At 37.1% G+C, this 17,381-nt stretch overlaps 1 protein-coding gene across 1 annotated transcript; it reads left to right on the plus strand.

Moving 5' to 3' along the window:
• The first annotated feature begins 13,230 nt into the window (after positions 1-13,230).
• Positions 13,231-15,789, plus strand: LOC109212973 (mitochondrial fission 1 protein A-like). Its single transcript, XM_019376717.1, has 5 exons — positions 13,231-13,506; positions 14,390-14,528; positions 15,013-15,134; positions 15,255-15,318; positions 15,412-15,789. Exons 1-5 carry the CDS (start codon positions 13,414-13,416, stop codon positions 15,495-15,497), a joined length of 504 nt encoding a protein of 167 aa, XP_019232262.1. The 5' UTR covers positions 13,231-13,413; the 3' UTR covers positions 15,498-15,789.
• The last annotated feature ends 1,592 nt before the right edge of the window (positions 15,790-17,381 follow it).

Below are 17,381 nucleotides of genomic sequence, written 5' to 3' on the forward strand. Positions count from 1 at the left end.
GCTTTGCTTGAACTGCCCTCTTTGGTATACCACCATTCCTTCGAATCATCTATTAAAATCATTTAGTAAGATAGGCCATATCACTATCTTCTTCACTCGAGTCACTGCTTACAGCCTTGAGTACCAGGTTCTTTTCCTTCTTTGGCTCTCTTCTTTCACTGTCTTTCCTTCTTTTCATCTCGTATGTCTTCAGATTGCCAATCAGCTCATCCATGGTTAGAGTTTCTAGATCTTTAGCTTCAGTGATGGCATTCACCTTACTTTCCCAAGAACCAGGTAGAACACTGAGGATTTTTCTTACAAGCTTGTTTCTGGGAATAACATCTCCAAGTGAATGAAGCTCATTTATGATGGATGTGAATCTAGTGTGCATATCCTGTATAGAATCATCATTCTTCATCCTGAAGAGCTCATACTCTGTGGTGAGCATGTCAATCTTGGACTGATTAACTTGAGTAGTTCCTTCGTGTGTTGTTTGCAGTGCTTCCCACATTTCTTTGGCAGTATCACAAGCTGAGACTCTGTTGTACTTATCGGGTCCTATACCACAGACCAAGATTTTCTTGGCGCGATAGTTCTTTTCCACGGCTTTTCTGTCCATGTCACTGTACTCCTTTCTGTCTTTTGGCACCATTGGTCAACTTTCTTCAAGCTTCTTCATAGGAACATGTGGACCATCACAGAAATTCTGAATCTTCGGCCAAGATAAAATCATGCATGCGAGTCTTCCACCAGCCATAGTATTGACCATTAAATCTAGGAGGTCTGTAGGTTGATTGTCCTTCCTCAAGGTTGGGTGGAGCAGCCATTGAGATCCTTTCTAGGTGTTAACCTTTTAGAAAGAACCTGCTCTGATACCAATTGTTAGATTATATGAGTCCACCACACTATAGAGTACCTGGTCCTCTATGAGTTTTCACTGAAAATACTAATGAACCAAACTGTATAGAGATCTGGTAGTATATCAGTTCCCACAGTGGTAACTACAGAACCAATTTGTAAATAAGACACAGGATTTTTACGTGGAAAAATCCCACTCAAGGGGACAAAAACTACGACTTACACCTGTAGGCTTTCAACTTTACTAACTTGTAAAATACCTATTACAAGCCACTTTGAAATGACACCATTATAAATAATTCAACTCAACTAATTTTTGGTATTCTTACCACAAGCCACTTTGTGACTCCCTAGTTACAAAGACTTTCACCAACTTGTGATGCTCTCACCACAAGCCACTTTGTCACTCTACAGTTACAAAGGCTTTTGACTAACTTGTGATACTCTCACCACAAACCACTTTTTCAATCTCTAGTAACAAAGACTTTAACTTATGACTAATCCTAGTCACAACATAAACTTAGAGAGTTTACGGATTTTACAAGCGGTTTCCTAATCAACGCTTCTAAGAAAGCAGGATAGGAGTTACAATGAAGAACACATAACAAAGACTCAACAAACCTAAGGACTTAAGATATCTTCAATCTTGGATCCGGTCCTTGAGGTTGCTGCAGCTTTGTTCTTGCGAGAGTCTATTGCTAGCACTTGAGAGAATATTTCCTTTTCTGATTTGCAATTGTTAAGCCGATTAGATCCCTTGCACCAGGTTGTTATACCAAAAAAGACATTACCATGGTGATGTCAATTCACAATGGTGATGTCAAATCTTGATTAGTACATGTTTCTTCTCGATGGGAAGTGACTGCTGCACTGTCTGCTGCACTGTCGCGTGTACAGTTGCAGGCAGTCACTTTCTGCAGCTTCTTTCTAGCTGTAGTTGACTCATACTTCTGTCAGAGAACCCTAAGGGACCAGGTCCCTGTTGTGTTCCTCTTTTTACAGTTGCGGACAGTCACTTTCTGCAGTTGCGTTCCAGCTGTATAGTTGACTTGTACTTCTGTCAGGGGAACACCAAGGGATCAGGTTCCTAATCTGGTTCTTGTGCACACTGCCCAGATTGTCTTGAGTTGATCAACTTGAATGATTGTACCAGGCATGCTTCAGGTCCTTTATCTGGTTCTATACAGAAAGTTTGTTAGATCATCAAAACATAGATTAAAAGACCTTAAGCCCATCAATTTCCCCTTTTTTGATGATGATAAACTTTTAAGATTGATGACTATTTGACTTAACCAGATAAGGTACCAGCAACTGCATATGTTCCCCCTGACTCTATTCTTCCCCTTTTTGGCATCAATAAAAAGACACAGTCAGAAAAAAAGGCATAAAGTAGTCTAACAAAGCTAACTCATGCCAAATATATGCATACAACATGATAGAAAAGAGAAGCAAAAGGGAAAACAAGCATTGTACAAGCAAAAGAAGAGATGTTTCATTGAAAGAAATTTGACTGTTTCAGCAGTAGCAGCAACGGTTAAATCCAACATGCCATCACAAAAAGACAAACAAAAAAGAAAACAACAGCCACAAATTATCAGAGCAAAAGATAACTGACCACTGAGAGGATCCTAGGGGGCACTAAAAGAGGGAGGCTTGGAAGAGGAGGCAGCAATGGTTTTGACAACCAGGTCCATGCGGGCATTTGCAGACAACTGTTAGTCAAGCAGTTTCTCTTGCAGGTTCTTCATTTGTTGCCTAAGTCCAGAACTTGTCTCATACCTGCCATCTCCAAGATTTCCGGGTCAAACGTACGACCCCACAAGACTTTTCTGAGTTCTCAAACTCTCCTGCCCAAGGCCACTGTCACTTGGAATGGTCTTCATTGAACCAGGTGCTCCCACAGTTTCCCACTTTTGTTTTCTAGACACTTCAACAAACTTCCCGTTCTTGCTTGCAACAGCCACAATGTCACCTTCAAACAAATCTTTCTCAACCACAAACTTTTGTAGATCTTTTCACTAAGGAACTAGGTTCCTCCACAGCATCTTTATCAACCTCAACCACTGGAATGTGTTTATCAGCGACAGCTTCCCCCTATTTCATCAACCTCTTCTTCTTTTTCTTAATATTCTGCTTACTCTTCTGCAAGGCAGACACAAAAGCCTCTTTCTTCTACAACCACCTGGTTTGTTTCAACTAAAAGAGAATCAGGTTCTTCAACAGGTTCTTCTGTGACGGTGTCATGAACCGGAGACTCAAAAAGCACCAGAGTCCTTTCATCCCTTAAGAATGGAGTTTCTTCCCCCTGAGATTCAGGCATAGGGGAGGCTCCTTCATTCATAAGACTCTTAGCAGCGATAGCCATGATATTTAATGCCGCTTCCTTTTCTAAGGACTCCGTGGGAGCCACTGAGCCTAGAACGGATGAGTTCAAGCACTGATCGGGATATTCCTCAGAGACCTCTGACGCCTGAGGAGTAGCATTTTTGGTTTGTTCAAAAAACTGAGGAAAAATAGGGTTTGCAACACATGGAAGTGAGACAGGGTTTGATGGAGGAGTAGAGGTGACTGGAGATGAGGAGGAAACCGGTATGGGTACAGTAGTATCAGGGATAGTGAAGAAGTGGGTTTCTGGTGATGGTGTTAAGGGAGGTGGAGATGTGGGAGTTATGTTGATGGCCGGAGAAGGAGACGATTGTTCGTTGGCTATGGTGAGAGAAGTGGTAGAGAGTTCTGAAGGAAAAATTAAAAAGATGCAAAGGGAGACAATGGTTTAGAACTGCTGGTCTGAAAAGTCGGATGATGTGGCAGTTGAATTAAGTTTGCTATCTTTTTGAAAAAGCATGCGAAAAACACATTACTACTAACCCGTGGTACAGGAACCAGGTTCCTGACCTGTTTTTTTGAAAAAAAAGGTTTTGCAGCTCTCTTCCGCAGCTCAACACTGTACCTTTAGCTTCTATGATCATCATACGTGATTACCTACAACGGTATAGATGTGAGTTAGGCCTAGTTAGAAAACACTTTAGCCAATTTACCTTAGTGTGACTTGCATAGTCATGTCAGCAGAACCAGGTTCTCAATTAGGTTTAAGTAGCCCCAGTGCCATCCTGTTTCTCAAAGTGTTCCCTGCTCAGAGCTTTGGTGAAGATATCTGCAATTTGATCTTCTGTAAAACAAAATCTTATACAAATAAGACCCTTTTCCACATTGTCCTAGAGAAAATTGTGTCTAACATCAATGTGCTTGGTTCTCTTAAGTTGAACCGGGTTCTTTGCCATGTTGAGAGCACTGGTGTTGTCACATAGAAACGGTACACAATCAATGTATACACCAAAATCTTCCAATTGTTGCTTGATCCACAGTGAATGAGCACAGCACGAGGCAGCTGCAACATATTCTGCTTTAGCTGTTGAGAAAGCTACTGAGTTTTGTTTCCCTGAAGGATAGTACTGAACCAGGTTTTGTGTGCCCTTAACATATCTCAGAATTCTCTAAGCAGCCTTCAGATGCGATTCCTTAGAATTTGATTGGAACCTGGCACATAATCCCACACTAAATACACTGTCTGGCCTGCTGGTGGTAAGGTAGAGTAGAGATCCAATGATTCCATGCTTCCATATCAAACCTTTTCTAGAGTTCTTTGATGCATTTCTACTGACTGATACACGTTCCCTTTATGGACTGCTTCACTTGAAGACCCAGGAGGACATCTCATTTCAAGCTCACTTCCCATGGGTTTAGCAAATTCTTCACATAATGAGTCAGAGTTAGCTCCAAATATGATGTCATCCACATAAATCTGATCAATGAGCAGGTTCCTTCCCCGTTTCTTCAAAGATAATGTAATGTCAACCTTTCCTCTTGTGAAGCCATTTTCCAAGAGAAACTTGGATAGTCTCTCATACCAGGCTCTAGGGGCCTGCTTCAATCCGTACAGTGCCTTATCCACTTTGAATACATGTTCAGGATGTTCAAAACCTGGAGGTAGCTTGATATAGACTTCTTCCTTGAGAAAACCATTAAGGAAGGCACTCTTCACATCCATTTGGAATAGGGTTAATTCCATATGTGAAGTAAAGGCAATGAGGATCCTAATAGCTTCCATGCGAGCTACTGGGGCAAAAGTCTCATCATAATCGATCCCTTCCTCCTGATTGTGTACTTGGACAACAAGCCTTGCTTTGTTCTTTGTAGTATTTCCATGTTCATCCAGCTTATTCCTGAATACCCACCTGGTCCCTATGATGGTTCTGTCTGAGGGTCTAGGTACCACGTGTCATACCTTGTTTCTTTCAAATTGATGTAGTTCCTCTTGCATTTAATCCAGTCTGCATCCTTCAAGGCTTCCTTGATATTTTTGGGTTCTATTTAGGATAGAAAGGCTGAGAATGCTAGGGAATTTCTGATTTTTGATCTTGTTTGAACTATAGAATCAAGGGGGTGATTATATTATCAAGTAGATGGGAGCTTTTGTGTTTCCATTTGGGACTGAAGTTTGATTGGTAGAGGAACTGGGTAAGTTAAATGGATTTCCCTGCACTCCTTGTTAAGTTACTTGTGGAGTGCCTTGCACTGCATCTCCAACTCTTTCGTCAGCTTCAGTGGTAGTAATTGAAGTACTAGGTTCCTCTTGAGAAGTGGAAGAGGAAGTTGCATTGGCTTCACCTATCTCCTTCATCTGACTTATCATATCAGCCTTCCCTTTTGAAACATCTGATATTTCCCATGGACCAAAAATGGTTCATTATCTTGATCATCACTGTTTCCTCCTTTGTTAGATGAAGGTGTCTCGTTGAATAGCACATGAACTCTCCCTTCATCTCCTTTGCTTTGTGGAGAGTATCCCAGAAGAATTCCTTTATCGCCTTTTTGCATCAAACTTCCCAAGTTGGTCCTTCCTACTGTTGAGAACATGGCATTTTTATTCGAAAAGGTCCTCAGATGAGTTGCCTTTGATTTTCTTCCATTTGGCAGCTCATAGTGGGTTTTGTCCAAGAGGGACCTGATCATACACCTGTTCGCTAGGTAGCATGCATGTGTTTATTGCTTTTGCTCAGACTTTCTTGGAGATTCCATTATTGATGAGAATTGCCCATGCCATGTCTTCTAGACTTATGTTTTTTCCTTTAGCAACACCATTTTGTTGTGGGGTCCTTGGTGCTGAGGAGTTGTGTGTGATTCCATTTCTTTGTGTCATGAGCTTATTAAGTCTGACGTTGTTGAATTCTATCCTGTGGTCAGATCTGATCCATTCTCCCTTCAATTTGATCTTCACTTGAATCTTCTTGACAAGGACCATTAAAACCTCGAGAGTCTCGTCCTTTGTTCTGTGAACCAGAGTCCAGGTGAATCTTTGAGTTTGGTAGACCACGGACCAGGTCCTTCTGAATCAATTTATTCGGAGGTGAGAAGCTTGCATGCACCAATCTTCCATGCCAAGGTTCTGCGTCATCATCGGCTAACTTCAAGCATTTCATATCAAAGCTTATGGAGATTCATAGTCAGCAAAGTAGATGTTCTTGTCTCCTTTGGCCACTCAGACCATTTGGCCAGTTACCAAATTGGTAACTGTGCACACTTTTTATAAGAACTCTACATTGATCCCTTTATTACAGATTTGAGAGACACTCAGGAGACTGTACTTCAGGCCATCCACATAGTACACGTTCAATTGAGTGTCAAAGAGGCTTTCCAACTTTTCCAACACCGAGAATGTACCCCCCTTTTTCTAAAGGATACATTCCCTTCCTGCAGGGCTTTTAGTAAGACGGAGTCCATGGTGCTTCCAGTCATGCGCTTTGAGCATCCACTATTCATGGTCCATTGCAGTTCGCTTCCTCTCACTGTTCCCTGCACTTGTAAATTATGGGTTAGATTTAGGAACCCAAACTAGTTTGGGTCCCTTGTTATGATCTAGTCCATGCAGGCAGTACTCGTTTTCTGCGAGTAGTACCTAGTCCCTCTTTAGTAGTCATTTTTTCAGCAAACACTTTGTTTTTCTGTACAGATTGAACCCTAGCCTGGAAATTTTCTTTGAAGTGCCCATTGTTCCCACAGTGGGTATAAAGCCAGTTATCAATTACTGTGACGTACTTGCTGTGAAGGTTGTAAGGAGTTTTCTCCTTTTGGAACCCGATTCCCTGCCTGTTTCCAATATTGTTGAAGTGCATGGCAGTGACATCATCTAAGGACCAGGTCCACTTGAGAGATTTCTCAAGATAAATTTTAACTTTCTTCAATTCAGCTTGAAGCTGCCTATTTTTCTCGAGTTCTCCACATAGACTAGTTCTCACATCATTTAATTCTTTTTCAAGTTTGATGTGTGTCTCACTAGCTACTCCCTTCCCTTTCCCAAGATTTACATTCCTATGTTCTCTATTGAGTCCCTCAATGGTTTCCTCTAGATCAGTAATTATCACTAAAAGGTCATCCCTCTCTTGCTCAGTAGTTGCAATTTTTTCTTCTAGGGTGTGTTTCTCATTGCTAAGACCTTCTATTGTTTCCTTCAAGTCGACAACTACTACTATCAAGTCATCTCTCTCATTTTCCACACTGGTTATTTTTTCATTCAAGGCTTCCTTTTCTTTTTCAAGATTAGCTATGGTCTCATTTAGGTCCACTACAGAGACCACCAGATCATCTCTAGATTGTTCGGCTTCTCCTAGTTTTATGGTCAGGATTTCCTTATCATTGTCAAGGCTATAAAAAGCATCAATTAGAACATTCGCTAATGACCTTAACTTCTTAGAAGAATAGGATTTCATATTTCTCTGAACATCCCTGAAATTTACCTCATCATCTTCATCTTCTTCATTATCATCAGACTGAGCCATCAGCGCGAACAGTGAATCATACTTCGTTGCTTCAGTTTCCACTGCCATCATGGAACTGTTATCTGCATCTGGTTCCCTTTCTGATTCATTGGAGGAGTCTCCCCAAGCAGCAAGAGCCTGCTTCACAATATTGTCAGTTGCACTTTTTCGACTAAATCGTTTGTCTGGAACCAGGTTCCTTTTTCCTGCTTTGTCAAGGTTTTATCTGTGTTGCTCTTGTTTCGCTAGTGGATAGTCTTTGATGAAATGCCCTGGCTTTCCATACCTGTGACAGAGATCATTGCTCCTTGCTTTGCTTGAACTGCCCCTCTTTGGTATACCACCATTCCTTCGAATCATCTTTTGAAATCTTTTAGTAAGATAGGCCATATCACTATCTTCTTCACTTGAGTCACTACTTACAGCCTTGAGTACCGGGTTCTTTTCCTTCTTTGGCTCTCTTCTTTCACTGTCTTTCTTTCTTTTCATCTCGTATATCTTCAAATTGTCAATCAGCTCATCCATGGTTAGAGTTTGTAGATCTTTAGCTTCAGTGATGGCATTTACCTTACTTTCCCATGAACCAGGTAGAACGCTGAGGATTTTTCTTACAAGCTTGTTTCTGGGAATAACATCTCCAAGTGAATGAAGCTCATTTATGATGGATGTGAATCTGGTGTGCATATCCTGTATAGACTCATCATCCTTCATCCAGAAGAGCTCATACTCTGTGGTTGAGCATGTCAATCTTGGACTGTTTCACTTGAGTAGTTCCTTCGTGTGTTGTTTGTAGTGCTTCCCATATTTCTTTGGCAGTATCACAAGCTGAGACTCTGTTGTACTCATCGGGTCCTATACCACAGACCGAGATTTTCTTGGCGCAATAGTTCTTTTCCACGGCTTTTCTGTCAATGTCATTGTGCTCCTTTCTATCTTTTGGCACCATTGGTCCACTTTCTTCAAGCTTCTTCATAGGAACATGTGGACCATCACAGATGATGTCCCACAATTCTGAATCTTCGGCCATGATAAAATCATGCATGCGAGTCTTCCACCAGCCATAGTATTGACCATTAAATCTAAGAGGTCTGTAGTTTGATTGTCCTTCCTCAAGGTTGGGTGGAGCAGCCATTGAGATCCTTTCTAGGTGTTAACCTTTTAGAAATAACCCGCTCTGATACCAATTGTTAGATTATATGAGTCCACCACACTATAGAGTACCTGGTCCTCTATGAGTTTTCACTGAAAATACTAATGAACCAAACTGTATAGAGATTTGGTATTATATCAGTTCCCACAGTGGTAACTACAGAACCAGTATGTAAATGAGACACAGGATTTTTGCGTTGAAAAATCCCACTCAAGGGGACAAAAACTACGACCTACACCTGTAGGCTTTCAACATCACTAACTTGTAAAATACCTATTACAAGCCACTTTGTAATGACTCCATTACAAAGAATTCAACTCAACTAACTTGTGGTACTCTTACCACAAGCCACTTTGTTACTCCCTAGTTACAAAGACTTTCACTAACTTATGATGCTCTCACCACAAGCCACTTTGTCACTCTACAGTTACAAAAGCTTTTGACTAACTTGTGATACTCTCACCACAAGCCACTTTGTCACTCTCTAGTAACAAAGACTTTAACTTATGACTAATCCTAGTCACAACATAAACTCAGAGAGTTTACGGATTTTACAAGCGGTTTCCTAATTAACGCTTTTAATAAAGCAGGATAGGAGTTACAATGAAGAACACATAACAAAGACTCAACAAGCCTAAGGACTTAAGATATCTTCAATTCTTGGATCCGGTCCTTGAGGTTGTTGCAGCTTTGTTCTTGAGATAGTCTGTTGCTAGCACTTGAGAGAATATTTCCTTTTCTGATTTGCAGGTGTTCAACCGATCAGATCCCTTGCACCAGGTTGTTATACCACAAAAGACATTACCATGGTAATGTCAATTCACAATGGTGATGTCAAATCTTTATTAGTACATGTTTCTTCTCAATGGGAAGTGACTGTTGCATTGTTTGCTGCACTGTCGCATGTACAGTTGCAGGCAGTCACTTTCTGCAGTTGCTTTCTAGCTGTAGTTGACTCATACTTCTGTCAGAGAACCCTAAGGGACCAGGTCCCTGTTGTGTTCCTCTTTTTACAGTTGCCGACAGTCACTTTCTGCAGTTGCGTTCCAGTTGTATAGTTGACTTGTACTTCTGTCAGGGGAACACCAAGGGATCAGGTTCCTAATCTGGTTCTTGTGCACACTGCCCAGATTGTCTTGAGTTGATTAACTTGAATGATTGTACCATGCATGCTTCAGGTCCTTTATCTGGTTCTATACAGAAAGTTTGTTAGATCATCAAAACATAGATTAAAAGACCTTAAGACCATCAAAATTCAAAAAAAGATAATTCATTTGCAATATATTGCAAAGCATGCCAGATGCATTTGCTGACCCAAAAAAAGTAACTATATTCTCACTAAATTGTTCTTATTAGAATAAGTCCTAGAAGGACAAAATCTATGGTACGCTTAAAGCATATAGACAAATCGGTTTCAAATAAAATTCTTGATAAAGAAGATGAGCAAATGATCAAAATGATCATAATAAGGAGGCAAGTAATCTAGAAGATCACATGACATAAGACTTCATAAAGTCTCACGAGAGGTTCAGGTACCTGAAAATATGAATGAAGAGATCTCTATGTTATGTCTTTGTGAAAAAATATTGGAACCGATATAAAATATTTGTCGACAACATCTATCATAGCGCTAAGTATAGATGAGGACCTCAAGTCTGTCGAATGCAGACACAAAAATATTGGCGAAATAGAAGAGACACATTTCAGAATTGCTTTCATATGAAAGATATGCAGTTTTGGACATGTAGTTCAAACACTTGAAAGTATAAAAACAATGATATGTGCAATCAGTTTGCGATATCTTATTTGTTTAGCATGACTTGAAAACTTGATATGCATCTAATTAAAGTCTATTATATGACTTAGTAGGCGTTTGGACATAAGAATTGTAAAATTCGAAAAAAATGGTGAAAAAAAGTTTCAAGTGAAAATGGTATTTGAAATTTAGAGTTGTCTTTGGACATAAACTTCAGTTTGGGTTGTTTTTGAAGTTTTGTGAGTGATTTGAGTGAAAATTTTGAAAAATAGCTTTTTGCAGTTTTTCAAATTTTCGAAAATTTTCAAAATGCATCTTCAAGTGAAAATTGAAAATTTATGAACAAACGCTGATTTCGAAAAAAAAAATTGGAAAAATCTTCCATCAAATTTTATGTCCAAACGGGCACTTAACTTATATGACAATCCTTGAAGGATTTAAATCGCTTAAAGTATATACAATTCTTGGTCTTGAAGTACCATATCCTAAGTGCTATTTGCGCACATATGTATCTTGCTATAACTATAAGCATGATAATGTGATAGCGAGAATTTTCAGGGTGCAACATATTCATTGGAGTTAATATGGCTATTTTAATCATTAAGTCTCTGCCGACGTCAACCTTCAAGAAGCTAGTGCACAAGATTGGAATGCGAAGGCTCAAGGATGTGAATTGATGCTCTCATCAGGGGGAGTTAATACGCGTTGTACTCTTTTTCTCTAACAAGGTTTAGTCCCAATGGGTTTTCCTTGCAAGGTTTTTAACGAGGCAACCAAAAAGGCGTATTGTTAGATATGTGTACTCTTTTTCCTTCACTAAATTTTTTTTCCACTGGGTTTTATTTTAATTAAGAATTTAACGAGGCACATTATCTATTGAATACACTTTCAATGGAGAGTGTTATAAATAGAATTGTATTTAAGGTAAATATTTATATTTTAGAGAGATTTTAGGAATTTTACTTGGTGGCTAAGTCACTCTTTCCTTATAAATAGAAAGGTCATATTCCATTATAATTCATCTCAAAGCAATAAGAATTCTCTCTCTTTGCAATATTCTTCTTTTATCGTTTTATAACAGGTTCAAATTTATTCCTTAAAGTATTTACTTGCGCTTCAGTTTGCATAGCGGCACGTGATCTTCCTTTTTGATTTTATTGATTTTGCTGAGTTAGTACAGGTGTTACATTTACAATTCATCATATGTATGATTAGTTTCTTAGCATAGGCGAGATAAATGAAATTAATTAATTAACATCAATGTTTTAAAAGGCCGGGGCGTAAGGCGAGGCGTAAGCCTTAAGACATGGGGCATAAGCCTTATGGGTCTTTAAATTTTACTAATTTCAAGAATTTTAAGATAGTATAAAATAAGAAATAATTATAAAAATTACATTAAAATCACAAAATTATAACAAAATAATTTTTTTTAAATATTTATAAATTATAATTCAACTATGAATAATACGAAAAATATGACATATATCATAATATGCAAATTAGCTGCAACATCGTTACAACTCAAACATCAATAGTAATGTATTCGATATGAAATCTTATATGTATCTCTTAAGGAGTAATGAATCTTGAAAGAATTTTAATATCATAATTTGACGTTTTTCTTAAAATACTCCTTTTATTTAATATGCTTTCTATTTGAAAGAGAATTTATATTAAAACATAAATCACAATTTAAATATGATTCTCTAGCATAATTTATTTTTAAGTTTCAAAAGTTAATAAAGTGACACATAATTCACCGTACAATGCCATGATAACTAATTATTTGTAAATAGTTACTAGCTAATACTGAGCTATTAAATTAATAAGTATTGTATCTCGCAAACGTGAAAAAATTAATATTTAGAAACTAATTACAAAAAATTATGGACTATTATATAGTAAAGACATAACAAAAGTAATAAATAAATACTTTTTAAATGAAAGATCTATTTAAAATTTACTATCATAGCAGTCTTAGTAGATAACGTGCAATAATTTTTATTTTAATTATGACATAAAATACTCTTAACTTAATGATTTATGATTAAGAGAAAGGTGATTTTTAATAGTCAACGATTTATTAAGAAAATTTGAGGATTTACAAGATTAGTTACATACAATTGCATAAAGTTTTATTAGGCGAGCCGAGTACGTTGGGCATTGGGCGTGTCCGGGGCGTAAGCCCCGATGGCCGAGGCGTAAATCTCATGGAACTAAGCCCCACACATAAGCGCAGGGGCGTTTTACGAGTGCTCAGCCCCGGGGCGATCCGGGCGTCCGAATTCTGCCTTTTAAAATAGAGATTAATATAATATAAAAAATCTATCACTCAATTGATTCTTTTAAATTTCTTATCCATCGAACTAATTATTTTAAGTCTTAACACACTATTTTCAATGTACAATTTAATATCACTGGACGAACCAAAATGTTAAAATGAAGAACTAAAAAGAAAAACTTCAGAAGCTAGTGTTGTCGGATTTGACTGGTTCTTTTTAACTACTGATATCACTTAGAGAAAATTTTTAGGAAGCATTTTATACTTTTCTTGATGTTAGTTATGTCAGAGTTTGTTATTGTGTTATATATCATATATGTAACGAATTATATCATCAACTTTCTTAATGGTTGAACCACACTTTTATCTGCATGATGTGCCTAAAATTAGAACCAATAAAGTGAATCTAATCCCGAAATATTTGCGTAATAAACTAATATTCAAACAGTTTCATCCCAAATATTAATGCAACAGGCAAAACCTATCAAATTTGGGCTCTGCCATTACGCTAAACGCTGCGTAATTGGTGAATTTTGAATTCTCAAAACAGAGGACAGCAGCAGTTAAGAACATGGAGGCGAAGATCAACCAATTCTTTGAGTCCATTATTACCTTCTTCAATGGTGGTGACCAACTTCCTTGGTGCTCTCCTGACGTCATTCTCGTAAGCAGTCTTCAATTACTTACAAATTTTATAATGGGATTTTTACATTCATGTTTGATGTTTTTAATGTTTTGGGGTTCGTGTAATTTCAGTTATCTTTATCATTTTGTTTGATAATGAGTAATTGTCGGATGTAGTCGGAGTTATTTTCAGCAATATTATATTGTTTCTGATTCAACTTTTTACCACAGTGTATTTTTATTTGTAAAAATATTTTGGTTCCGGTCTTGTGGGGAATATGTATTCATCAGCCTTCGCCTAGATTTGACAATTTTTAAAAGCAAATTGTTGCTTTCGGTTGCAGGAACAATTAAGAAAGTTATGTTTTTAACTAAGTAAAATGTATTCTTGAAACTTGAGTATTAATTAGAAATATGTTGCAGGAACTTTGAAGAAAGTTAGTAATATGCGTTTTAACATTTAAAAAAAAACTGTGTTCTTGAGATTGAAGAGTATTAATTAGAAATTTGCTAATGTTGCGGGAACATTGAAGAAAGATCTGTTTTTTATTAACAGCAAAAGGATTGGGCTGTTGAGAATGACGTCTCTCAATGTAAAAATTGTAATCTTTGCTGTTGCAGTAGAGATGCTGTATTGTTAGACATTTCAATCTATTTATAATACAGTTTCAGTTGGTGTTTTTCCTTATATTAGCATGCCGTAGTAGCCTTATTGGGTTGTTCTTATAGTGCCTTGCTTTGAGTTCTATTAATGTGACACCCTATGCGAATCTCGAAAGAGATGTTGGGTATATAAGTAAACAGGCCTAGGTCCAAACCGGACAATATCACTAGTGGACTGGGCTGTTAGAATTAACAAAGACACAATTGGTGAGGTTGCTGCACTATGTTGCTTACTCTTTTGTGTCTATGCATATTGATAGGGCTGTGAAAGAGAAGCAGCAGATGCTACAAAAGGCGCAACTGATGAAGGAAAGAATGAGAGTATTATGAGGTTGTCATGGGCGCTTGTCCATTCCAAACAACCTGAAGATGTGCAACGAGGGATAGCTATGCTTGAGGGTGAAATTTAGTCAGATCTACTTCTCCATTTATGTTACAACTTGTCTTTTCATTCCCTAGGGCTTCTACGTATATCTAGTTTACAAGAATTTCTGATACTACCACCGACTATCTCGTTTCATGTGTGATCTTCTTCTCTTCAAAGAGTTGGAGTACTTTTTTCTTTTCCCATACTTGAAGGACAGTCTAGTAGTTTTTTTAGTAGCGTAACAGGACTAACTCCAAAGTTGTAACAATGTTATACTGCTCTGTATAAATGGTTTTAGGAGGTAAAGTTCGTAGAATCAAGAATCATAACTCTTGAACCGTTGTAAAATAAATGTTATTTTTAAGAATGCAAGTATTATCCTTACAAAAATATGGTTTGCTTTTCATCTTTGGTTGTTTTATAGTATTGGATATTTATGTATCTAATGAATAACTTACTTGACGGTTCAATTTATGAGAATCATCATCTTTTCTGTTTCTTTTTCCTTTTTTGTAGTCTCACTTGCTAACTCAAATAGTCCACTACAGAAGCGAGAAAAGCTTTATCTTCTGGCTGTTGGATATTACAGATGTGGGGAATATTCAAGGAGCAGAGAGCTTACAGGTCACTGTTTGGAGGTCTGCTCCTAATCTTTACTGTAGTCGGATCTTGTCATTTATCAAGCGTTTGAAGACAATCATAATTTGACCTCCTTATTTACGTCTGTAGTTTCTAAAAGCTTTTTCTTGCTTTGCTAGATTGCGCCTGATTGGAGACAGGCGTTGTCGCTTAAGAAGGCTATTGAAGATAGAATCACAAAGGGTAATAATGACAACAGATTACTTCCTTCCCTTCTCGTTTGATTTTGTATACGTAGATACAAAATGGGATTCATGTGTGTTCTCTGCATTGCAGATGGTGTTATTGGTATAGGAATTACAGCAACTGTTATAGGACTTATTGCTGGTGGGATTGCAGCTTCATTGATCCGAAGAAACTGAGCTTCATTACCTGAAACAACCCTCCGAGGTTATTAACCTAATCACTCATTAAAAATGCCTCAAAATTCTCAATTTGAATTGAAAAAATAAGTTGCTTTGTATTCCATTTCCTTTCATCGAGTCTGCCAATGTTCTGTAGAACGAACGATGACAGGTTAAGTGGCTGAGATGCTCAAATAGTCTTGGAATTCAAGTATTACTTGTGGTTTTTTGTAGACTTGTTTGGATATAGAATCACTTCAGTATTACTAGTTATATAGATGTTACATACTCTTGATCACCACATACTTAAGCATTGTGCTAGCTTTTTAATACTAGTGTGATTTCCAACCCTGTTTTCCCTTTTTTCATGTAACATAACTTGGTTTACTCACATCCAAGTAGGCTGTGCATAATTTGGAAATACCGAATTACCGTATCGAAATCGAAAATTTTGGTATTTGATATACAGTATTTTGGTATTTGGTTTATGTTTATAAAAAAATTGGTATTCGGTATTTTAAAATAAAATACTGAAATACCGATACCCTACCGAAATATATATTATATTACAAAAAGACACATATTATCAATAAATATGAAAAATCTAAAATTTTACTTTCCTTTATTTTCTAAGTTGATTAATTAACTCTAAACAAGTAACAAGACATTTCTAATGATCAAATACTCTTTTTTGTACAATTTTTAGTATTTGGGTCGATATTTGCTAGTTTTGGACAAAAAATTTGTCAACAAACATTTGAAATTTTGTATTTTTGAGTACTTTAATTAAGAATATTAGAGTCTATGGCTCTATACACTAGTTAGTATTCAAACCGAATAGACCGAAGTTACCGAACCGAATAAACCGAAAGCGAAAGGAGAAAAACCGAATCATACCGAATTTAATTAGGTATGGTATTGGTATAGGATTTTAAGAAACCGAATACCGAAAATACCGAACCGGAATATCTAAATACCGTACCGTACCGACCGATGAACACCCCTACATACAAGTCATCTGGGGATTAAGATAATTTATTTCTTACTTCTCCCTTTGCACCAAAATTAGCTTCATTACCATGTCCAATTGTCCATGAAATTAAGCCAGTGGTTGGTCAAACTCTTCATCCGCCTTTGTGTTTTTGGGTTTTCCATCAACTCTCCCATCACTTCTCTTCCAATATATATTTTGCACGTTATCGGCCTATTATCACAATTCAACTTCAATTTTAGAGGTTAGAGAAATAAAGGCCTATCATGATGACCTTAGTGCCAAAAGAGAAAAAAAACAAGCATTGAAATTTGTCCTCGAGTTTCATTTATATTCACTCACAATATAAAAAGTTTGCATAATAAGACCATTTAACAATTAAGTACAGATATTTGTTAGTAGCCTATGTGCGGAAAACTTGGAATACACGATATTAACCTATTGAATCGATAAAATTAATGGAGTATAAAATTATTTTGCATCATCTACGGATGTTCTTTGTCCAATTGAATGGTCACTTATCAAACCAGCTCTTCAAATACAAGTACTTGGGGGTCGTTTGGTAAGGTGCATAAGAATAATTCTAAATATGGTATTAGTTTTGCTTGCATTAGTTATGCTGACATATTTCTTATCAATTGTTTGGTTTGATAATGTATTAAGGCATTGCATAATTTCTAAAAAAATTATTTGTTTACAAAAATACCTCATAACCAGTCCATCACTTTATCTTTTTAAAAGAAACATATGTTGATGAATGTTTTTGTATGGAAAAGGTTTTAAAAAAATTGTTTGATTTGTCTACCTATATTATAGTATATAACTAAATATTTATTTATAAAAAAAAAATATGCTAAGTATTTATTTATCTACTGGGGATATAATTTTATTTTTCACCTTCTAGGATTATT

The sequence above is a fragment of the Nicotiana attenuata genome, unplaced genomic scaffold (assembly GCF_001879085.1).
Source record: "Nicotiana attenuata strain UT unplaced genomic scaffold, NIATTr2, whole genome shotgun sequence".
In the NCBI taxonomy this organism is placed as follows: Eukaryota; Viridiplantae; Streptophyta; class Magnoliopsida; order Solanales; family Solanaceae; genus Nicotiana; species Nicotiana attenuata.

Bases quoted from the DNA above. Each gene is read 5' to 3' on its own strand.
- LOC109212973 (XM_019376717.1), top strand. From the start codon at position 13,414: ATGGAGGCGAAGATCAACCAATTCTTTGAGTCCATTATTACCTTCTTC. The intron at 14,529-15,012 runs GTGAAATTTAGT...CCTTTTTTGTAG, and splicing joins AGGGATAGCTATGCTTGAGG to TCTCACTTGCTAACTCAAAT. The intron at 15,319-15,411 runs GTAATAATGACA...TCTGCATTGCAG, and splicing joins TGAAGATAGAATCACAAAGG to ATGGTGTTATTGGTATAGGA.